The sequence below is a fragment of the Pantherophis guttatus genome, chromosome 16 (assembly GCF_059756535.1).
Source record: "Pantherophis guttatus breed Tessera chromosome 16, ASM5975653v1, whole genome shotgun sequence".
NCBI classification, from domain to species: Eukaryota; Metazoa; Chordata; class Lepidosauria; order Squamata; family Colubridae; genus Pantherophis; species Pantherophis guttatus.
Genome location: NC_142078.1, coordinates 108,791 through 132,693, shown reverse-complemented (window position 1 = coordinate 132,693; position 23,903 = coordinate 108,791). Strand labels below are relative to the sequence as shown.

The 23,903-nt window shown below is 48.6% G+C and overlaps 1 protein-coding gene across 7 annotated transcripts in view; it reads right to left on the bottom strand.

Moving 5' to 3' along the window:
* ADAMTSL2 (ADAMTS like 2) overlaps nt 1–23,903 on the bottom strand; it is a 178,887-nt gene that overhangs the window by 89,011 nt on the left and 65,973 nt on the right. For 3 of the 7 annotated variants that reach the window (XM_087879686.1, XM_087879688.1, XM_087879690.1), the window contains 4 exons: nt 22,622–22,736; nt 14,388–14,530; nt 11,463–11,538; nt 10,325–10,427 (listed from right to left, as the gene is read on the bottom strand). In XM_087879686.1, coding sequence (XP_087735812.1) covers nt 10,325–10,427; nt 11,463–11,538; nt 14,388–14,530; nt 22,622–22,736 — 437 coding nt within the window. The remainder of the gene's footprint in view (nt 1–10,324; nt 10,428–11,462; nt 11,539–14,387; nt 14,531–22,621; nt 22,737–23,903) is intronic. The other 4 variants (XM_087879687.1, XM_087879689.1, XM_087879692.1 and 1 more) reach the window with 2 other exon arrangements.

Here is a 23,903-nt window from a genome sequence, read left to right as displayed (position 1 = left end):
GGGTGAGGAAGAGAGTGGTTAACTTTCAACTCCAGGAAGCCCTCAATGAGGTGGATTATTTGGGGCCCCTGCAGTTGGAATTCAGCCCAGGCTACCATTTAAGACTGCCTTCCTTGCCCTTGGGAATGATCTCTGGAGGGCTTGGGTGATTCCAGGATTCTGGCCCTCTGGATGTCAACTCTGAATCAAACCTGGCTGAAGCCATCTTGTGCTGGTTTATAGTTGCCGCGCACTATGGGGTGAGGATGAGGGGGGGAATAGCTAAACCGTCTCATAGACAAAATAAAGAGCTCTCCCATGGGAACCAAGGTCATCTCAACAGGTGGCAGTAGGAGGAGGCAGGAGAGGTTGAGGGAGCCTGTCAAGAAGCAGCGGAGCTTCTTGGTCTGCGAGATTCCCCCCTCTCGCAGGCTTGGCCCCCCACGTTATCGAGGGCCTACCTCGATGACGGATTTTGGAATCCCGAGAGGTGGCATGCCGCAAAGAGGGGGCTGAGGGGTTTTTTAAAATTGTCTTTGTGTAAATTTTTAAGGGGTTTGGGGAGGGGGGTGGGGAGGGAGGCCAGTCTGGCTGTTAATGGTGCTATAGGGGGTACGGACTCTGGGGGAAAGGGGACTGTTAGAATGCCCTCTATTGAGGGCTTTTCCATCAATACGCTGAGTGGGAGGGGCAGGTATGGCGGGAGCAGGGGGCCGCATCATGTGGTGGGGGCACGTGCTCGCTATCTCTGAGCGATTGCGTGCCCCGGTCCCCTTAGCTCTTCCCGTTCCTCAGGCTGCTTAGAGTCTCAGGGCCCGAGTTTCCAGCTGATGTTGTGTAATGCCAGGTCCGTAGTAAATAAAGCCCCCCTCATTTGTGATCTTATTCAGGAGGGGGGAGCGGACCTGGCAGGTATTACGGAGACCTGGTTGGGCCATGAGGGGGGGGTTCCCCTCATGGAGATGTGCCCATCAGGCTTCCGTGCATTTCATCAGCCGAGAGCTCAGGGCAGGGGCGGGGGGGTGGCGGTCATTATAAGAGAGGGTCTTGATCCGAGGGAGACCACTGTGCCTCAGATAGCCGGATGTGAGTCCCTTTTCGTGAAGTGGGGTCGTGGGGTGCAGATGGGTCTGTTGATCACGTACCTGGCTCCCTGCCACGTGGCGACGACCCTGCCTGAACTCCTCAATGTTATAGCCGAGGTGGCGGCTGATACCCCCAGACTTCTGGTCATGGGGGATTTCAACTTGCCATCCATTGGTGAAACTTCTGAGGTAGCTCGGGAGTTCATGGCTTCCATGATGGCCATGGACCTGACCCAAGTAATTCACGGCCCTACTCACATGGGGGGACACACTCTGGACTTAGTTCTTGTCTCTGGTCAGTGGTTGAGTGGCCTTGATATAGGGGATATAGATACTGAACCCTTGTCATGGTCTGACCACTTGCTCCTTCGACTTGACTTTCTGACCGCCGCACCCCGTCGCAGGGAGGCGGAGCCGACCAGGTGGTTCCGCCCCAGGCGCCTGATGGATCCTGATAGGTTCCAGATGGAGCTTGGGCCATTTCCTGAAACTCTAGCTCACGACTCGGCTGATGACCTGGTGGCTGCCTGGGATAGTGCGGCTGCCGGGGCTTTGGACCGGGTCGTGCCTTTGCAGCCTCTGACCCGGCACCGAACTCACTTAGCTCCTTGGTTCTCCAAGGAGCTGAGAGAGATGAAGCGCCGGAAAAGACGCCTAGAGAGCGGTTGGAGGGCCAGTCGTTACGAATCCGACTTGACACTGGTAAGGTCTCATATTAAGACCTACCTAGTGGCGATAAAAGCGGCGAAATCTAGCTATTTTGCCGCTCTTATCGCGTCATCAGATAACTGCCCAGCCGCCCTGTTCAGGGTGACCCGCTCCCTTCTCCATCTGGGAGCGCGGGAGGACCCCTTGCAGGGCCGAGCTGAGGATTTTGTACAGTATCTGGATGATAAAATAACTCAGATTCGGGAAAACTTGGCCACTGACTGGGTTAGTTCAGATGAGATGACTGAGGCAGGCCTTGAGAATGTTATCTGGGAGGAGTTCGATCCTGTGGCTCCCGAGGACGTGGACAGGATCTTGGGACGGCTGAACGCCACCACATGTTTATTGGACCCGTGTCCCTCCTGGTTGGTGCTGGCTTCCCGGGAGGTTACACGAGGCTGGCTCCAGGGAATTATCAACGCTTCTTTGAGTGAGGGTGTCCTGCCGGCCACCTTGAAAGAGGCGGTGGTGAGGCCTCTCCTCAAGAAGCCATCCCTGGATCCGGCTGTTTTGGCTAACTATCGTCCAGTCTCCAACCTTCGCTTTATTGCGAAGGTTGTTGAGAGTGTGGTGGCGCGACAGCTTCCACAGTACCTGGATGAAGCTGTCTATTTCGATCCGCTCCAGTCCGGTTTCAGACCTGGGTACAGCACGGAAACGGCATTGGTCGCGTTGGTGGATGATCTCTGGAGGGCTCGGGATAGGGGTTACTCCTCTATCCTGGTCTTGTTAGACCTCTCAGCGGCTTTTGATACCATCGACCATGGTATCATGTTGCGCGGGCTGGAGGGACTGGGAGTGGGGGGCACCGTTTTGCGGTGGTTCTCCTCCTATCTCTCTGACCGGTCGCAATCCGTGTTGACAGGGGGGCAGCGGTCGACCCCGAGGCGCCTTGTTTGTGGGGTGCCACAAGGGTCGGTCCTCTCGCCCCTCCTGTTCAACATTTATGTGAAGCCGCTGGGTGAGATCATCCGTGGTTTTGGGGTGGAGTTCCATCAGTACGCTGATGATACTCAGCTGTACATCTCCACCCCAGAACATCCCAACGATGCCTTGGAAGTGATGTCCCAGTGCCTGGAGGCCGTGCGGGTCTGGATGGGGAGAAACAGGCTTCGACTCAACCCTTCCAAGACCGAGTGGCTGTGGCTGCCGGCGTCCTGGTATAGCCAGCTGACGCCATCGCTGGTTATTGGGGGTGAATCATTGGCCCCCACGGAAAGGGCCCGCAACTTGGGCGTCCTCCTGGATGCACGGCTGTCCTTAGAAGGGCATATGACGGCCGTGGCCAGGGGGGCTTTTTATCAGGTTCGCCTGATACGCCAGTTGCGCCCCTTTCTGGATCGGGACTCCCTACGCACAGTCACTCAAACACTCGTCACTTCTCATCTGGACTATTGTAATGCTCTCTACATGGGGCTCCCCTTGGGGTACACCCGGAGGCTCCAACTGGTGCAGAATGCGGCCGCGCGGGGGATTATGGGAGCGACTGGGCGCTCCCATGTGACTCCTCTCCTGCGCGAGCTGCATTGGCTTCCGGTGGACTTCCGGGTGTGCTTCAAGGTGTTGGTGATCACCTTTAAAGCGCTCCATGGCTTAGGGCCAGGGTACTTACAGGACCACCTTCTGCCACCAATAGCCTCCCACCGGCCAGTTCGCTCCCACAGAGAGGGCCTCCTCAGGGTGCCGTCGGCTAGACAATGCCGGCTGGCGACCCCCAGGAGGAGAGCCTTCTCTGTGGTGGCACCTACCCTTTGGAACAATCTACCCCCAGAGATACGAGTGATCTCCGACCTCCGGACCTTTCGTCGGGCCCTAAAAACTCATCTCTTTCAATTAGCCGGTCTCTCTTGATTTTATGATTGGTTTTAAATTTTTGATATGGATTTTAAATTGATAAATTTTGAACTATGGGCCAAATTTAATTATTTTAAATCTATTTTTAATCGTATTTATGTATAAATGTTTTTATTTTGGCTGTTCACCGCCCTGAGTCCGAAAGGAGAAGGGCGGTATAGAAATTCGAATAATAAATAAATAATAAATAAACTGCTTTGATTGGACAATGTGACCTGTGACACCTGGGGAGGGAAACATTAGCTCTTTTAATTACATAGTAACCACGGGAAACTTTTAGAGTTGTGCTGATATGATGTGTCCAATAAACATGTTCTCTGAGGCAGCGGTCACCAACTGGTGGCCCATGGACCACTGGTGGTCCGTGAGAAAATTTTGGTGGTCCCCAGAAAAATTATTTGCATTTTTTATATTGCACTAAATCAGAGGTCCTCAAATTACAGCCCCTGGCCGGGATATGTGCAATGAACGTTTGTGTTGCTGCAGAGAGTCTCCCCCTTCAGGGTCTTTTTGTGTGGGTTAGAGGGGAGAAGAAATTTTGATTTGGGGTCTGCTTCAGCCTCCTGGTGCAGGGCTTTGGGCGAAGGCTGGAGGGAAGTGCTGCTGGTGGAGAAGAACCAGAGGGCCTTGTTCCAGTGGGACTGCATCATGGCCTGGAACTGACTGACCATCTCAGCCCGCTGAGCCTCCAGGCACTGGGACCTGGCTTTGCACTCCTGCAGGTCTTCCCTATGCTTGGAAAGCCTATGCTCCTAGTCCTCAGTGAGGTGCTTCTGCTAAGCCTCCTTCTTGGTCAGATCCAATTTGAACTGAGCCAGCTGTTTTGCCAACTCTTTCTCATGGTGGCTGCTTAGCTCCAACCACTGCTTCCTATTGGGGCCCTAAGGAGCCCAGGCGGGGAGGCGAGAAGTGGCTGACAGGGGAGGGGTGAGTAGAGGCTGGCGAGGCGCCCCTCAATGTGAGTGACATCAAGTTAGCCATGCCCACCCAGCCAGTCATTAGGCAGATCATATTAGTGGTCTGCAGGATTTAATTATGAATTTAGTGGTTCCTGAGGTCCAAAAGATTGGTGACCACTGCTGTGAGGAACATTCCTGCCTTGGAGTTGATTTCTTTGGATGCATTACTCGGAATGCTGACTTTGGGATCTCTCTGCAGTTTTCAGTATCATTCAGGGGTGGGTTCTAAATTTTTTTATTACTGGTTTTGTGGGTGTGGCTTATTTTGTGGGCATGGCTTGATGGTCATGTGACAATTATTTAGGATTTAGCAGAGGTACTGGTCTACCAGGCTTTTAACTGCTTGCAGAGCTGTACCAATCTACCCATTTATTTTTGCAGGCACTGATCTACTCATGTATTTTTGCAGGCACCGGTCTACTCATTTGTTTTCTTTTAACACTGATTAGCTGTAGGGCGGCTCTTTGAAGCCCCACGGCAAGAGTTTAAATAGGTTTTTTCCCTCTAGCCATCAGCTGGGACTCAGGAGGCAGCAATAGATTGGGGGTGGGTCCAAATAAAAGGTAAGAATAATGCGGGGGAGGGTGCGGGGGGGGGCAGAACCAGTTCGGTGACATCATATCGTCACCGCTACAAGCTCGACGGAACCGGGCAGAACTAGGAGGAACCCACCACTGGTATCATTCACCATCATAACCTTCTTGACCAGCTGTGAGGTCAGGAACTGCTTTGCAAGGGTTCTCCTCCTTTCGGAGGGGGGGGGGCGTCCAGTTCCAGGCAGGGCTGGTGTATGGTACAGGTCTAGCCCTGGGCTCCTAGATTAATGTGGGGTGTTGCAGGGCTGGGTCTCTTGCTGCTTCTTTTTAAGGTAGCATCCAGTGGTGAAATCCAAATTTTTTTTACTACTGGTTCTGTGGGTGTGGCTTGATATGCATGGCTTGGTGGGCATGGCAGGAGAAGGATACTGCAAAATCTCAATTCCCACCCCACTCCAGGGAAAGGATACTGAAAAATCTCCATTCCCTTCCCACTCCTGGGGGAAGGATATTGCAAAATCTCCATTCCAAGCCCACTCTGGGGGCAGCCAGAGGTGGTATTTGCCGGTTCTCCGAACTACTCAAAATTTCCGCTACCAGTTCTCTAGAACCTGTCAGAATCTGCTGGATTTCACCCCTGGTGGTAACTATGACTGATGCCTCAGTACAGACACATCCCATGTGTTGACTTGACCTGTTCCTGCCCTGGGAAGCCTTCCTCATGGACTCTTACTGTTAAGTTGGGTGAATGAGGACGCAGCAAGCCAGGCAGTGAGTGACAACAGCTCTGTTTATTAGGGTGAGAACCCAGCGACTGACCTAGGGAAACAGCTCCCTTTATATACCTTGCAGCTGTGGTGGTCAGCCAATCAGCTGAGGGTCAGTTAATTCAAACTGCCCACCAAACAAACCTATTTACATAACACTCCTCCCCTCCCAGAAGTCACTTTGGGTGTTATTTGCATACAAAGTCTTTCAGGTGACCAGGGCGTGTACGTAGCCTGGTCGACCTGCGCAGTTCAGTCGGAGGGGCGGCGTCAAGCAGGTCGGAGGGACTCCCTGTTTCTCCCTGCTCCGCCAATGGAACCTCCGAGATCTCCTCGTGGGCAGCGACTTCTTCGGCTGGCGGGAACTCCTTGCTGGGATGGCTCCGGACGCCAGGATCGTCAGCTAAGTCCTCTGCTGCACTCGGGCTTGACTTAGTTTGTTGCTCTGGCTGGTAGTCAGGGAGCGGTTCGTTGAAGTTTTCCTCGGCGTCTGTTGCGATTCGCCTTCGCAATTGGTCTATGTGCCTGCGCCAAACTCTCCCATGCCCCATGTCTACCCTGTACAATTTGGGCCCCGTAATCTCCATGATTGTCCCTGCTTCCCAGAGTGGGCCCTTCCCGTAGTTTCTGGCGTGGACTGGAGTCCCTATGATGAACTCCCTGAGTTTCCTCTCCCCCCCCCTTGAAGACCTCGGGGGAGTAATTGGGATTTAGCCTATCCAGTACTCCTCGGAGCTTCCTCCCCATGAGTAGTTCTGCCGGGCTTTGGCCTGTGGCTGTGCAAGGTGTGGAATGCTGGGCTGTTAGGAAACAATCTATCCTTTCCTGCCAGTCTCCGGGGCCTAGGCGTGAGAGGGCCTCTTTGGCCGTTCTTACGAATCTCTCAGCCTGTCCATTACTAGCCGGATGGAACGGGGCCGAGAGGACGTGTCTGACCCCCAACTCCGCTAAATACCCTTCAAACTGTGTGGCCGTGAACTGGGGCCCATTATCTGACACTAAGATGTCCGGTAACCCATGTGTAGCGAATAACTGCCTCAGTTCCCTAATAACTGCGTCGGTGGTAGTGGCCTTCATGAGCTTAATTTCCAGCCACTTGGAAAAGGCATCTACTACGACCATGAATGTCTGCCCGTGAAACGGCCCCGCGAAATCTATGTGGATTCTGGACCAGGGTCCCTTGGGTCTTTCCCACTCCCTCACCGGTGCCGTTGGTGGATCTGGCCTAGACTCTTGGCAGGGCTGACACCTCCCCACCCACTTGGTAATGTCTGCGTCCATGTTGGGCCACCAGATGTAGCTCCTGGCTAGTCCTTTCATCCGTACAATTCCCAGGTGCCCCTCATGCAACAGTGTTAAGACCTTTTCCCTTAGGCACAAGGGAACAACAACCCATTTGCCCCATAGCAAACACTCTACGGAGGGGACAGCGATCATGCATTTGTTGCGTTTGACCCGGAGTCCAGCCTTTCTGAATTTTTCTAACACCATTCTCAGCCTCCCCCCCCCAGTTGTTGCTCGTCTTCCGCCGTGATGAGTACATCATCGAAATAGGGGACTACCCCGGGGATTCCTTGCAGTAGCCGTTCCATCATACTTTGAAAAAGTCCAGGGGCTATGCTGACTCCAAATTGTAGGCGCGTGCACTTGAAAGCACCTCTATGTGTTACGATAGTCTGTGCTTCCGCGGTAGCGCCATCTACCGGTAGCTGCTGGTACGCCTGCGCAAGATCTAGTTTGGCGAAGATCTTGCTGGGGCCCAATGAATGCAGGAGGTGGTGTACAATTGGGACTGGATAAGCGCTCTGTTGCAGGGCCTTATTAATTGTGCATTTATAATTGGCGCATGTGCGCACTGACCCATCCGGTTTCACGGGTGTCACAATCAGGGTCTCCCATTTGGCGTGGTCGACTGGCACGAGCACCCCTTGCTTTATTAGCTTGTCCAATTCAATGTCTATTTTGGGCTTTAGGGCGAATGGCAGCCTCCCAGGCTTTAAATGGATTGGGGCAACGTTGGGGTTGAGGTTGAATGAAATAGGGGTCCCCACATACTTGCCAAGCCTTTCGTCGAACACGTCCTGGAACTCTTGCATCAGGTCGTCCCTCAGGGTGCTCTGGATGTTCCTCACTCCGGTGAATCCCATGCCCAGGGCTCAAAACCAGTCCATGCCCAGGAGGCTGGGGAGCTTGCCGCTGACGATGGTGAGAGGGAGCCTCTCACTGATCTCCCCGTATCGTACTTGGAACTCGCCTATTCCCTCGACTGGGATGCGGTTCCCTTGGTAGTCCTTAAGCCAGCGTTGCTGTGGTTGGAGCTCCCGCTTGTGTGCGCTGGGGATGGCTTTCTTGAGATTGGCCCACGACATGATGGATATGGGGGATCCTGTGTCGATCTCCATCTGGCACTCACGACCCTCGATCTCGACTGCGATGTAGGTCTTCTCGCCGGGTGATGTGCAGGTCTGGCCAATGCGGATGGTGTAGGCCTCGATGTCTTCGGTTTTTGCGCCCTTCCGGTTTCCGCCATCTTTATTGGATCTCTGGCGCAGTGCCCTTTTGGATTGGCTGGTTAGGCCACGTAGCTTGTGGCCCTTCGCTTGCTTGGCTCTGCAGACTCGAGCGATGTGCCCCTTTTTCTCGCAGAACCGGCAGATCGCGTCCCGGAACTTGCAGTTCTGCCGGGGGTGTGGGCCTCCACAGCTGGTGCAGTCGTCTCTGGGTCCCCATTGGTCCGGCCTGGACTGCTCGGTGTGGTAGACTTCTTCCTCGGACTCCCCTTCACTCTCGGTGCTCGCGGCCTCACGGTGTACGGTCGCCGACCTCTGCACTGTCTGGCCATGGAAGGTCCCCTGCAGTCTTTCGGCGGCCTTCACGGATGACTCTTGAGCTCTTGCCTCATCTAGGGCGATGCGCAGGGTCAGGTTCGATCTCGCAAGCAGCCTCCATTGTAGCCGGCCGTCTCTCACTCCGCAGATTAGTTGCTCTAGGAGCATCTCATCTAGGTCTCGGTATTCGCACTGGTTTGCGGCCTTACGCAGGGCAGCGACGTACTCACTGATCGACTCGCCGTCCTGCTGTATCCTCTGCTGGAACTCATAGCGTTGGACGTATTTGGAAGGCGTTGGGGCATAGTGGTCTTTCAGCAGGGTCTGTAGCGTTGACCATGATATGGTGTGGACCGAATTTGGCTCCGCTAGGGCTTCAGCTGTGTCGAACACTTGTGGTCCGCAGTGGCTCAGGAACAGGGCCTTCTTCCTTACGTCCGGTAGTCCCTGCAGGTCATTGGCCACCATGAAGCACTCGAACCGGGACATGTAGGACCCCCACTTTTCCTCCTTGGGGTTAAAAGGTGCTGGCGGGGTGTAGGCAGACATCCTTCGCGATTCTCCTGTGTTCCGCTCGCTTGCCTGGCTGGATTCTGTGGTCGGTTGTTCCGCTTCTCTCTCGGAACGTGATTTCAGCTCTTTTTGGTTGTGGCTTCAGCTCTTTCCTTGGCTGCTGGCCTCAAAATGCCACCTTCGTCACCAATGTTAAGTTGGGTGAATGAGGACGCAGCAAGCCAGGCAGTGAGTGACAACAGCTCTGTTTATTAGGGTGAGAACCCAGCGACTGACCTAGGGAAACAGCTCCCTTTATATACCTTGCAGCTGTGGTGGTCAGCCAATCAGCTGAGGGTCAGTTAATTCAAACTGCCCGCCAAACAAACCTATTTACATAACACTTACATGTCACTTCTTGGCTGGACTATTACAATGTGTTCCCCCTTCTGGGAGGCCTTGAAGACCTCCCAGAAATTACAACTAGTTCAGAAGGTGGCAGCTGGTTCAGTTGCTGGGCACCCCTTGGTTTGCCCATGTGGCATCACTGCTGTGTGAGATTTTTTCCAGGTGCAATTCAAGGTGTTGGTTATCAATGAATGGCATGGAGCCAGCTTATTTGCAGACCCCCTGCAGACCTCCCTGAGGACAATGGCAATTCCTCCAGATTGGATGGGGTGGGCCTGCTCCACTCCCTTCCCTTAAACATTCCCATCTAAGGTCCCAAGAAAGCCCTATTCTCCTTAGCCACCACTATCCTGTGAAGGCTCTTTCCCTGGAGAACAGGCAGGGCCCGCCCACTTCAGCTTCCTGAAAGCACCTTTCCCACCAGGGGCTGGGACAGCAGGTTGGAGCCAGGGCTTCCAAAGAAGAATGGAGGGAAATATGAGGTTAGGTGCCTGTTTCGTCTTACTATTTTGCTGTTGTTGTGAGCTAGTCAGTGGTATTTTACAAAATGGGTAGCAATATAAATCTTTAAAATAAATCAACAAGATGATAAAACACAAGGCATTTTGCAGAGATTTTCCTTTTTCCTAGAGCAGGAAAGAGCCTAGTTCATTTTAAACTTTCAACATTGCTTTATGCTGCGAAGACCAAAGACTGCCACTTGCTTACCTGGATACAAAGGTTTCCACTGGAAGGTGCGTCCATTGTAGACCCTGGAGTTGAAGGAGGAGCACTGCTCCTCCCGGAAGCTCCTTCCACTTGGAGGACACTGCTGGAAGGAAGAAAAGCCCGGGTGAGGCCCGGACAGCCCCTGCCCTGACAGCTCCTCAAGCTGCCCGCTTGCCTTCAAAACCAAGCTTGGGCATCACAATTAAAGTGGGGATGCACGATGTTTCTCAGCTTGGTGTTCTGCAGCTTCAGAGAGTCCATACCTTCCAGTAGGAAGCCAAACAAAATCTCTAAATAGAGAAGTGTTAGTACAGGTAATCTTTGACATATGATAAATGACCATTCATTTAACAACCAAAGTTACAACAGAGCAGAAAATAGTGACTGTCAGTTCCACCACCTTTGACTTGGCGCCTTGCTGGCATTCTGCCATCAATTAGGAAAGGGGAGGGGGATGACAAATGGGCAATAAACATGTATACCTTTATGGAGGGGAATTGGGAGGGGGGAATAGATATGTGAGAAAGAACAGAACCATTTGGAATCCAGTTCGTGCTAGTTCTGGCATCTTCAAGGCCATCTACTCTCAGAGTGGAATTTCACCAGCACAAACACCTCAGAGTTTCCCAAAACAGTGGTGCAGGATCGGCTACACATGGGCGGACCACAAGGGTGACTAGGGGAAATGGGTTTAGTTCTTTGTAAGCACACGGGAATTTTAGATTCCGCTTGACTTTACTGCAATCAGCCTTTTCACTTCAACCAAATGGAGTCAAGAGTTTCACTTCCCTGAGGGATCAGACTGAAGCAGCATCGTGGGGTCATATGATCGCCACCTGCAACCTTCCCAGGGGTCTCCTAACAGGCAAAGTCAATGGGGGAAGCCAGATTCACTTAATAACAGCATGACTTGCTTAACAACTGTGGCAACTTGCTTAACAACAGCAGCAAAAAAGGTCATAAAATTAGAAATGCCCCACTTAAGGACTCCATCACTTAATGACAGGCATTTCAGCCCCAATGGTTGTCATAAATTGAGGATCGACTTTACTCTCAATGATGGAACTTTTGCCGGCCAAGTTTCTTCCTTATTCCAGGCAGATCCCACTTGAGGCCTCCCCCCCACCAACTCTCTTACCTGCACTTCACACAGCTGGTATCTTTTGGACATCCCATTGCAGGTTTTATTAAGAAATCCTGTCACCATCTTCCTTCTAAATATAAAAGGACAGATGGTATGATTTTCAATTTTTGTTAAATCATTTTAAATAAAGAAGGACAGCAGTAACAATTCTCACGCTGTCTGCAACAAATGCATTGGGCTCATCTCCCATTTTTATCACTTCTAGCAGTTACATACAACTATTTCAGGACTAAAAGCACATTCCTGTTAAAGTGTTTTTCAGTCTAATTGCTGGTTAGAGAAGATGCCTTATTTTAATCCTGCAAGTATGGCCCCAGTAAGTTGGGGCTTTCTCTGTATGAGAATCTCAGGGTCCTGCAGGAAAGCCCCCAGCCCTCTCATTCTTAAATAGCTAAGATGCAGCACTGTTATCTAAATTGCTCTATTCAGGAAGAAACACCACAAATGTATTAATAACTACAACAGAGGCCAAATTAATGTTTTCTTTTCAGAATTTCTTCTTCTGCAGCCCATAAATGGAAAAAGAGTCTGATCCTTTTTATGTTTTTAAATTTATTTTCCACCTGACTCCCAAAGGCTCATCACTAAGAGCATTAGACTTTTAGCTCTTCTGCTGCTCCTCTACAGCAACAGGTCAAAACAAAGAGAAAAAGATGAGAAGGATGATGAAAATCAGGCAGGAATGAAAAACCGAGGCCACACAATCCAAAGAGGGCTTCCGCTCACCCCTAAGCCTAAGCCAGGGGGAGACCCAGTGCTCCCAAAGGCCAGCAGGGCATCTGGGCCATGTTCCAGAGGGAGGCCCTGCCCCACAGACAGGCTCTCAACCAGAGGAGGCTGAGACATACCACCCCTGCCAGGCTGAATCAGCTGGTGGACCCTATGGGAGACAAGCTGTCCCTCAAGGAACCAGGCCCCAGGGCAGGTAGAAATATAGGCTACACCTGTACAGAGGCCAGCACTTACAGAGGCCAGCACCTGACGAACTCAGAAGGATGCCGTGGGGGATGAGATCCTCAATCCCGCATGAAACTGGATTGAAATGGGTTGAGGTCATTTGTGCGCGAGCCTTCTGGTGGGCTCTTCCTCCAAACACCAACTAGGATGGGAGGGTTGAGCAGTAATGATGTTTTGGCCTGGTGCCTTTGGGGGGGGGGGAGCGAGGATATGTTTTTAACTAAGTTTTATGTTATGAGCTGGCTAGAGTCACTGTATGAGATAGGTGACCATATAAGTCCCGTAAATAAAATAAAAAATTAAAATAATGAAAATAAAATACTTTAACCAGGATCCCAAATCTGGGATGGCAGGTTTCTGAGAGGCCCAGTCAGGCTTTGGTGAGACACGCCAGGTTTGCACCCTCATTCATGAGAAGACCGCTCAGAGAGGGCTGTAAAGCACTGTAAAACGGTATATACTGTAAGTCTAAGTGCTATTGCTATTGCTAAGATCCATGATCAGATCCTAGCCGCAAGCAGTCTTGTTCCATTCCTATTTGGTGTGGGAGCAGAAGCCAAGGGCTGGAAAGCAGGATGATTTTCAGGCAGTAGACCTGGTGGGCATTTCCTGGACAAGCCAAAGCCTGACTTTCTGGCAATGGTTTCTGGCAATGATTTCCTTAAACCTAAACCAAGTGATTCACTATCGTTAACCATTCAGTTTTAGAAAATCTCATCTGTTTACTTGCTCTCATTAGCATGGCCTGAGTTTTTGATTTGGTCCCCTCCTTTTCCTATTTCTCTTTACTTGCCCATTCTGGCTATGGGGCAGGCTGCCCATGACCAGCATATTTGTGCAGCCAGGAGTTTTAGAGGGCATGGTCACCCAGATGGTTGGTGGTGTGGACCCAAAGCAATTAGTTCCAATACTTGAGGGGCTGCCACAGAGAGGAAGGGCTCAAGTTGTTTTCCAAGGCACCCAAAGGCCGGACAAGGAATAATGGATGGAAACTGAACAAGGAGAGGTTCAACCTGGAAATAAGGAGAAATTTTCTGACAGTGAGAACAATCCACCCATGGAACAGAAGTTGCCTTCAGAAGTTGTGGTCGCTTCATCGTGTTGTGGTCCATCAGCAGCCTGCGGAGCTGGCAGCAGAGTTGGACAGTGAGGAAGCTGGAGAGGACAATGGGCCAGTCCTGGAGTCAGGGGAAGGCCGGACGAGGGCTCTGCGTCGGAGGCAGAGATGGGGCCAGGGCTATTCTGAAGTCTCCAGAGGCGGACAGCAGAGAGGAAGAGGAACAGGAGGAGCCTCCTGTTCCTCTGCATACGAAGAGCTGCCAGAAGGCAAGAGCAGCTAAAGCAAAAAGGATGACTCGGGACTAAAACCAGGAGATGATTGGCCCCTCCCATAAGGTTTAAAAGAGAAGCAATGGCTCTTGGGCTCTTTGTAGGAAAGCAATGTTGCTACATTTGTTTTTTGTTGGGATCTCTTGTTTCTGAATTTTGTGGGGCTTTGCCAAGAAAAGCCTTTGGCAGGATGCCAAAGAAGATAAAGGTTTGTGATAAGACCGAAGGACTTTTTCTGAAGGACTTGTTTTGGAATTAATTTGGACTAAGCTGAGAATGAAGTAATTCTCAGCTGTTTTAATGTTTGTTTAGGACTGATTGTGTTTGGTAATAACTACTTGGGCCTAGGTCACAACACATCCCTGGAAGCTTTCAAGAAGAGACTGACTGCCATCTGTCAGAAATGGTGTAGGGTCTCCTGCTTGGGGGTTGGACTAGATGACCTACAAGGTCCCTGCCAACTCTTGTTATTCTGTTAAAAAACTGACTTGGACAACAGCAAAGATCCCATACAGCATCGTTCCAGCTGCTTCTGAATGCAAACATGCTCTGAACCCCAAAACGCACATTCAGGAAGAGACTGCAACATAGTTAGAGTGAGCCATGATGGATGGATGAAGCCACCAAGGTTACCTCTGTTGCAGGCAGTGTCTTTCTTGGAAGCGGATTCCTCCACCACACGTCCGAGTGCAGGCTGCCCACTTGGTCCACTCCCCCCACCAGTAGGCCGTGACATCAGCTCTTTCTTCAAGGCTGTTGGAAGCTGGCACGTTCTCCTGTTTGCCATCAGGAAGCAAAGAAAAAAAGGCACGGTTGATGATGCGGATACTTGAAATATATAACAAAAATATAACAAAAATGAGAAATCTTCAGGGAAGAGGGATTCAGGCAAGACTCAGTGAATCCTACATCACGGCTAACCTACACTAACTGCAAACTGCAGTTGGCTAACTGCAAAATTTTCCAAACAAGTGTGCTGCTTGGCTGGAAAAAATAACAGATCAACCTATTGATTGGAAACCAGAGACATTTTTGTTAGGAATATTCACTAGAAAATATACTAAAGAAATAAAATACTTAATTTTACATATCATAACGGCCGCACAAATATCATATGCACAAAATTGGGAGGGGGGGGAGAATACACCGACAGAGGAAGAATTGATTAAAAAAAATTTAACGTGTGCCGAGATGGACAAATTAACAAAAGAACTTAAAGAAAAGGAAAATACGGAATACTACATAATATGGAACAAATGGTACAACTGGCTGGAGATTAGAAATAGTGAACAATAATGAAAGGGGAGAAATCATAAATGTAAAATGTTTATAGGACAATGTATAAAATGTACAAAATTAATATGATTGTTAGTGTAAATAAAAGATAATGGAACAAGAAGGAAATGAATAGTATTTATTTATTTATTTATTTATTTATTTATTATTATATTTCTATACCGCCTTTCTCCCTTAGGACTCAAGGCGGTGTACAGTCAAGAAAAATATAGACACACAAACATCATAAAATTGCTAATTAAAATTATTACTTAGTTTGGTCAATTAAATAAAACCCAGAATTAGATCACATTTAAAAAATCATTCACATGTTCGTATGTTTAGCCCCGCCTGTTGGAACATCAGGGTCTTGAGGGCACGGCGGAAAGCACGGAGATCAGGGATATTCCATATCTCCGGGGGCAGTTCATTCCAAAGGGTTGGAGCCCCCACAGAGAAGGCCCTCCCCCTGGAAGTCGCCAGTTGACATAATTTGACTGACGGTACCCTGAGTAGTCCCTCCCTGTGAGAACGAACTGGTCGGTGGGAGGCTATTGGTGGCAAAAGACGGTCTCGTAGGTACCCAGGTCCTAAGCCATGGAGCGCTTTAAAGGTAATAACTAACACCTTGAATCGCACCCGGAAGACCACCGGGAGCCAGTGCAGCTCGCGTAGGAGAGGTGTTACATGGGCGTAACGAGCTGCGCCCATAATCACCCGCGCGGCTACGTTCTGGACCAGTTGGAGCCTCCGGGTGCTTTTCAAGGGGAGCCCCATGTAGAGAGTATTACAGTAGTCCATACGGGAGGTAACTAGGGCATGAGTGACCGTGCACATGGCGTCCCGATCCAGAAAGGGACGCAACTGGCGGATCAGGCGAACCTGATAAAAGGCACCCCTGGCCACGGCCGTCAAATGATCTTCTAAAGATAACCGTGAATCCAGGAAGACACCCAAGTTGCGGGCCCTCTTTGTGGGGAGCAAGATCTCATCCCCTATTGTCAGTGATGGTACTAGCTGACTATACCGGGACGCCGGAAGCCACAGCCACTTGGTCTTGGAGGGGTTGAGTCTGAGCCTGTTTCTCCCCATCCAGATCCGCATCGCCTCCAGGCAACGGGACATCACAGCAAGGGCATCATTGGGGTGGTCTGGGGTGGAGATGTATAGCTGTGTGTCATCAGCATACTGATGAACACTCACCTCAAAACCACGGATGATCTCGCCTAGCGGTTTTACATAAATGTTGAACAGAAGGGGTGAGAGGACTGACCCTTGCGGCACCCCACAAATAAGGTGCCTCGAGGTCGACCTCTGCCCCCCTGCCAACACAAACTGCGAACAGTCAGAGAGGAAGGAGGAGAACCACCGAAGCACGGTGCCCCCTATTCCTAACCCCTCCAGCCGGTGCAGTAAGATACCATGGTTGATGGTATCAAAAGCCGCTGAGAGATCTAATAGGACCAGGATAGAGAAGCAACCTCTGTCCTGAGCCCTCCAGAGATCATCCACCAATGCGACCAATGCCATTTCTGTGCTGTATCGTGACCTGAAGCCCGACTGGAACGGATCCAGATAGACAACTTCATGCAGGTATCGGGGTAGTTGTCGCGCCACCACACTCTCAACAACCTTCGCAACAAAACAAAGATTGGAGACTGGACGATAATTTGATAATATAGCCGGGTCCAGGGAAGGCTTCTTGAGGAGAGGCTTCACAACCGCCTCTTTCAAGGCGGCGGGAAAGACACCCTCACTCAGAGAAGCATTTATAATCCCCTGGAGCCAGCCTCATGTAACCTCCCAGGAGGCCAGTACCAACCAGGAGGGACACGGGTCCAATAAACATGTGGCAGCGTTAAGCTTGCCCAGAATCCTGTCCACGTCCTCAGGAGCCACAGAGTCAAACTCTTCCCAGATAACGCTCTCAAGACCTGCCCCCGTCTCCTCCCCTGGATCTACCCAATCGGAGTCCAGGCCTTCCCGAATCTGAGCGACTTTATCATGCAGGAATTGTACAAAATCCTCAGCTCGACCCTTTAAGGGATCTTCCCGTACCCCCACCTAAAGTAGGGAGCGGGTCACCCTAAACAGCGCAGCTGGGAGGTTCTCTGCAGATGCAATAAGAGCGGAGAAGTAGACTTCACCGCTCTTATCGCCACTAGGTAGGTCTTAATATAAGATCTCACCTGTGTTCAGTCAGATTCAGATCGGTTTGTCCTCCAATCGCTCTCCAGGCGTCTTTTCCGACGCTTCATCTCTCTCAGCTCCTCGGAAAACCAAGGAGCTAGATGAGATCGGCATCGGGTCAGAGGCCGCAAAGGCACAACGCGGTCCAAGGCCCCAGTAGCCACCCTGTCCCAGGCGACCACCAGGTCCTCAGTCGAGTTGTGAGCCAGAGTCTCAGGAAATGGCCCAAGCTCCATCAGGAACCTTTCGTATAAGATGAATTGGGGGGGAAATGTAAATATTAGAAGATTACTGTTACAAAACAGTTGTAAAAAGGGAACATATACTATGTGTTTTGTGTTTGTTATATTGTGTTGTGTTATAAATAAAAAATATAATTTAAAAAAAAGTGTGCTGCTGGGGAATTTTGGGAGTTGAAATCCAGACATCTTAAAGTTGCCAAGATTGAGAAAAGATTTTAGATATATTGTTCTTTAAGATTGATTAATCTCTGTTCTAAGGATTTTGGAATTTCATAAATTTATCCAGTAACACTGGTTGTAAGAACTTGCTTGTCGAATTCAATGTCTATGGAGATTCTCAGTCATCCAGCAATCCAACAATCAGACCTTGGTTGTCCGAAAGGTGGTTTTTTTCAAGAGGCAACTGGACTTTCTGGTTTTCCTTTGAAGACGTTTCGTTTCTCATCCAAGAAGCTTCTTCAGCTCTGAGTGGATGATGGGGAATGGAGGGATTTATACTCCTTGCAGACAGCTGGTTATTTGCATTCTTTTGTGAATTCAGTATTCGATATAAATATTTCTTCATTCCTAGACATGCACGATCAGTTTAAAATAAAATATATTTATAGATATGAGTTTTTGGAAAAATTATAACCAAGTATTAGATATAATTTATAATGAGTATGCAGTGCCCCTCCTGGGTAAGGTCCCCACATTTGGTGACATTCTAGAAACCTGGTTTTATTTCAGTGAGACTTTGGCCCCAATGGGTTAGGTTACTCTTGTTTTTTTCCTTACTGCCTGCAATACTCCACCCCCCCCTTCATTCTATCAACACCAAACAGATTGGAAGATCAGCTAATTTAAAAAAAAAAAAACTGCTTACAAGAGAGGAAAATCAGATGCCCTCAGGGCTTGTTTCTCTACCTTCAAAGGCATTCTTGATGAAAATGTGGCATAACATGAGAATATATGGGAATATAGGGCCAATTTGGTCTAGTGGTGAAGACACCAGGTAGAAACCAGGAGACAGTGAGTTCTAGTCCCACCTTGGGCATGAAAGTTGGCTGGGTGACTTTGCACCAGTCACTCTGCCTCACCCCAACCTTCCTCACAGGATGGTTGTTGTGAGAAAACAGAAGGAAGGTTTTGTTTTATAAAAATAGTAAAGGCAGGATAAAAGAAATCTACAAAAAATGGAGTAGCATCCATAACTTTCAGTTTTTATATCCATTACTAGATTATGGCTTTATGTGCAGAATCCTGGGAATTTCGAATCTCCTAAGAGAGTTCTTCAATACTAACTACTCACCAAGTGGCTGTTCCTGGAATCGCCCGATAGAGGAATAAGTGTTATTCAAGCTTCCATCTGTGTGGGCGATGTCTTCTTAAGCAGCTCTTGCAGTGATTTTCTGTGTGAATTTCCAGACTTTGGAGGTGAAATTCTCAACTCTGCAGAGCGCTTTGGCTCCCTGAAATCCACTCTCCCAGGTCTCCACTTGCAAGGCTGCATAAATTGTGAAAGTAGATAAAACGATTCCTCTGAGGCAACAGCCTCTGTTAACCGGGTGCCCTGGGTCTGCAAGGAGGGGAGGCAAGAGCCTCTGCAGGCTCCAGATGGTTGATGGCTGAGTTAAATGGTTCTTGGAAGGGCTGGATCTCAACCTGGCCCAAGACAACCCCAGAGAAGAACTGAACTGACGCACTTGCAAACCACAATCTTGACATGTATTATAAATATTACGTCAACACCCAAAGTAAGTTGTTTTTTCTTCTCCAGCTCTTGTAACTCTGAAATATTTGTTTGTTCCCAAATATCTTCTAAAAGAAGAACTTCATCCAGATAAACATATTCAGAAATGTTTATTATATTTTCAGGAAAGCCAAAGACAGGCTTAAAGCATCAGTTCTTAGCATTAAGAAATGTTTATTTGGTTTTCATGCTATTGAAATCTGTTTCTGGTCTTGCAGAATGAATGTCTACCATTTCTTTCATCTTTTACATGCACTTTCCCTAATTATTTCTTGTTTTTTACATAATGAAAGAGACTTTTAAAATTGATTTTGGCGTTGGTTGCAATTTCTGAGCCTTAGCTTCCTGACTTCATCCTTACAGATTTGGGCTATTTGCTGGTGTTCTGTTTTAGTTATATGTGTCCCTCTTTCCGCTTTTTATACTTGACTTCTTTGGTCTTTCAGTTGATCAGAGTGTTTTTATACAACCCTGCTGGTTTCATCTTGGGGCTCTTGTTTTTCTTCTTGGTACTATTGTGTGAGATTGGGCTTTTATAATCTCATTTTTCAGAGTTTCCCAAGTGTTTGCCCCTTTAAGATTTCCATCCGTGGAATCCTCCTCCTCCTCCTCCACCTCCTCCTCCTCCTCCTTCTTTTGTATATGTTTTATTTACAGTTTTTCTTTAACAATCAACATTTTTTTGTGGACAGTGTAATGACTGGGTTAACATATTTTTCACACAGTGCTCACAGTAATAATATATAATATATATAATAATTGCATATACAGGATTTTTATCTTTCAACTTCTAATCCTTTAGGTTTTTCTTTTACTTCTAAATCTTGAATCTTGAATCTTCCTCTTTAGTTTTTAGTCTTTAATCTTTTCTCCATAAATCCAATTGCCTTTTTAACATTTGGATATCATTTTTTGGAACTTTTAATTTAGGTTAACTCTCTAAGGTAACAGTTGGAAATTTTCTCACCCAGTTTCACTGTTCTAGCCACACACCGCTCCAGCACAAGATCTTAGTGTCCCAGTTGTCCTAGCTTGTGACTGACCAAAAATGGCCATTGTCCCTGCTGCCATTCAGGAGAGCTTTCTTCAGATCAACAAGGAAATTGTAGTTTCCTTGTGATTGACGAAGCGCCTCTCCTTTCTTCACCACCCCTCCAGTGCAGCTTAACCCTGTAGGATCTCCCAGCAAGCACTTGCCAGCTGCATTTCATGGAGCCCAGCAGAGCTCCGATATTTTCCAGCCGTTCTCACCACAACATCAACCAGAAGTCCCCATGGAATCCTTCTTAAAGTCTTTCTAAGTTTGTTGAAGTCAGCTGTCTTAAAGTCTAAAACACACATTTGACTTTGTTCGATTACTTGTGCTGCATTATGTTGAATTCTAGTATCATGTGATCATGTTCCCCAAAATTCCTGCATCCTCAACCCCTTCTATCATTTCATCTCTATTACCAAGCATTAAGTCTAGTATAACTGACATCACATCCAGCATCTTAGGCTTGGCGCCGTGCTGGCATCCTGCCATCAAAGGGCTGGGGAGGGGAGGCAGCAATAAACCTGTATGCATACTTGTGTGGGGACTAGGGAGGTGGATGACCACTGAAGACAAGGAGATCATCATGGGACCAGCTCGTGGTAACTTCAAGGTCGTTTGCCTGGAGTATGGAAAGTTACCAGCCAAAGCACCTCAAAGTTCCCAAAACATCCAGGCACCCCTTGGATGAATTTGGACTGGCCAAGAACGGAACCCCTTTGCTCCTCTGCTTAGCTTAGGAAACTTGAATTCAAACACCCAGGTAGGGGGCTGTTCAGCCTCCACTTGAACACAACACAGGAAAGACATACACACACACACACACACACGCAATTGCTCTTCATGCTAAGATTTTTTCTATCCAGTGGGATCTGCCTTCCTGCTACTGCCTTCCATTCTTGCATGATTCGCCTCCAAAGGCTTCCCATAAGGGGACCTTCAGGGATCTGAAGGGCTGCAGTAGCACAGTGGTTAGAATGCAGTACTGCAGGCTATTTCTGCTGCCTACCAGCTGCCTGCAATTTGGCAGTTCAATCCTGACCAGTTTAAGGTTGACTCATCCTTCCAAGGTGGGTAAAATGAGGGATCCAGATTGTTGGGAGCAATATGCTGACTCTGTAAATCATTTAGAGAGGGCTGTAAAGCACTGTGAAGCTGCATATAAGTGATATTGCTACTCTCTCTCTCTCTCTCTCTCTCTCATCCACCCACCCACCCACCCACCTATCTGTCCTGCCCCAGCTACGGACCCCAAAGAACGCAGCACACACAAAGTCTGTACAAACCTTAGTTTACTAAATTAAATCAGTCTTTTTCAAACAAAGGCTGTTAATTAACTTTCTTAACAGCCTACAAGAATCCAAAGAATAAATAATCGTAATCTTACTATGATTAGCAGAAAGCCCAGAAGCAATTTGCAGAGAACTAAGATCAAGACGCGAAGGAGATTGAATGAAGTTGTTCCCTGCAAATTGCCTCAGTCGTCGTCCTTCCTTAAATAGGCTAAGGGAGTGGCCAATTAGCCCCAAGCATTACTCTCGAGGAGACCTCCTCCTGAGGAGCCACTCCTGCCTTTTGACAGCTCTGCGCGCCTATGCATCGAGAAGAGGCTCCTCTTCTTCCTCTTCACTTATGGGAGCTTCTGGAGGTTCTGAAGGCCCTGGCTGAATCCCCGCCTCTGGCACCACATCTTCTCCAGCCTCCTCATTGTCCGACTCTAGTGCCAGCTGCACAGGCTGCTGACGCAGCACCACACCAGCCTCCTTGCTGTCGGAATCAGCTACTAGCTGCACAGGTTGCTGACGGGCCACAACACTATCTATCTATCATCTATCTATCTATCTATCTATCTATCTATCTATCTATCTATCAGCTGTGGTGGCACAGTGGTTAGTACTGCAGGCTATTTCTGCTGCCTGCAATTTGGCATTTCAATCCTGACCAATCCTTGCTCTCCCTAAGGTTTGTTTCCACAGTCTTTTCCCCTGGACTTTAATTTGTGTCAAAGCTGAGTGAATGAAGGCATAAAAAAAATTGCTCTTCCCGCTGCAGTGGGCAGGAATTGTGTTCCTTTCCCTTCCCAAATGTGGATGAAAATGTGAAGTAGCCCTGCCCACAACAGTGGGGCTGTCCTTTGACCAGTCTCAGCTCCCAGGTCCATTATTGGAAAGCTGAAAATGGGAGAGCAATTTACAGACAAGGGGCCGAGTGTGGAATACTTTTCGACTATTCAGACTCTGGGACAACTGAAAATGCAACAAAGTTCAATCATTGAAAATTAACAAATAAACCTTTCTCAAGGAATACAGAACAAAAAAGGAGGTGGAAGGACTTGTGCATGAAAGACAAATGAAAGAGAACTTGTGCATGAAATCACCGAGAAGAAAATGTTCACCTGTGAGAATGTCAGAGCAGCGTTCAGCACGAACAATGCAAGCACAAGAGTCCTCTTGAGGTGGGAACAGCCATGAGGAACTTGGTGGTCCCAGCTGTGTTTGACTCTCCTCATCCTAATAAAGCAAGTAGCAAAACCTGATCATTATAGAACAGGGGTGTCAAACTCAAGGCCTGGGGGATGCTTAGATCTGGCCCACGGGGCCACCCTGGAAACAACAAAGGATTGTCCCACTGCGACCCTATGGAGCTCCGTTTTCGCGGCAGAGGGTTGCAGGAAGCCATCGCAGCCAAAAACGGAGCTCGGGAGCCCATTTTTGCTGGCAGAGTGTTCAGGCCACATTCTTCTTCCTCTTCCTTTTACTAGTAGGCAAGACTGAAATAAGGTTTCACTGGACTGCTACTTAATTTTTATTGGTTATTCTAACTCATTTTTCATGTCTGATTATAATTTTATGTTAGTGCTATTAGTCACCCCAAAGATGATTTGTAACAGGAAATGGGACAGAAATGTTAATACATAAAAATGTGGTGTATGTGGCTTATTTAATACATAAAAATGTGGCTATATCTTACCACGACTCCTGTCCTGGGAAATACCCACCCCACCTTGGGATCCACAGGTCCTCTCTACCCTTCCGGAAAGTGGTAAAAAGCTGGCTTTCCCCCCAAATGTGAGGAGGGGGTGAATCTGAGGGGTTGGAGAAGAACTGAGTTGTATTGGGAGGGCTGGTGATGATGTCACTTTTTTCCGTTTCGGGTTTTACTGCTTTCGCTTTTACTTTTTGTATGACATTGTTTTATCCTGTGGTTGCAAGCTGTCTAGAGTTCTGGTTTTAGGATGGGTGGGTCATGTAAATATTGTAAATCAATATTTTTTTAAAAGGTATGATGTGTAGTGTAATGAGCAAAGCTACACAAAGGATTCCAAAGAGGCATTTTGCAAAGTGCCCTTCCTTAACGGTCGAAAAGGTGCTTTCCCAAGGCAACTGGACTTTCTGGTTTTCCTTGGAAGACGTTTCTCTTCTCATCCAAGAAGCTTCTTCAGCTCTGACTGGATTGTGGGAAATGGAAGGATTTATACTCCTTGCAGACAGCTGGTCATTTGCATCCTTTTAATAGGTTGTTAAGGTCACCTGAAGATTTATCTGTGCCAATCAGGGTCACCTGAGTGGTGCAAATTGGTGTGGATTCCTTTTTGAAACCACTAAAACCACCTTTGCGACAACCATGACCTGGTTTATTTATTAATTATTATTATTATTTATTTATTTAGTATGCCG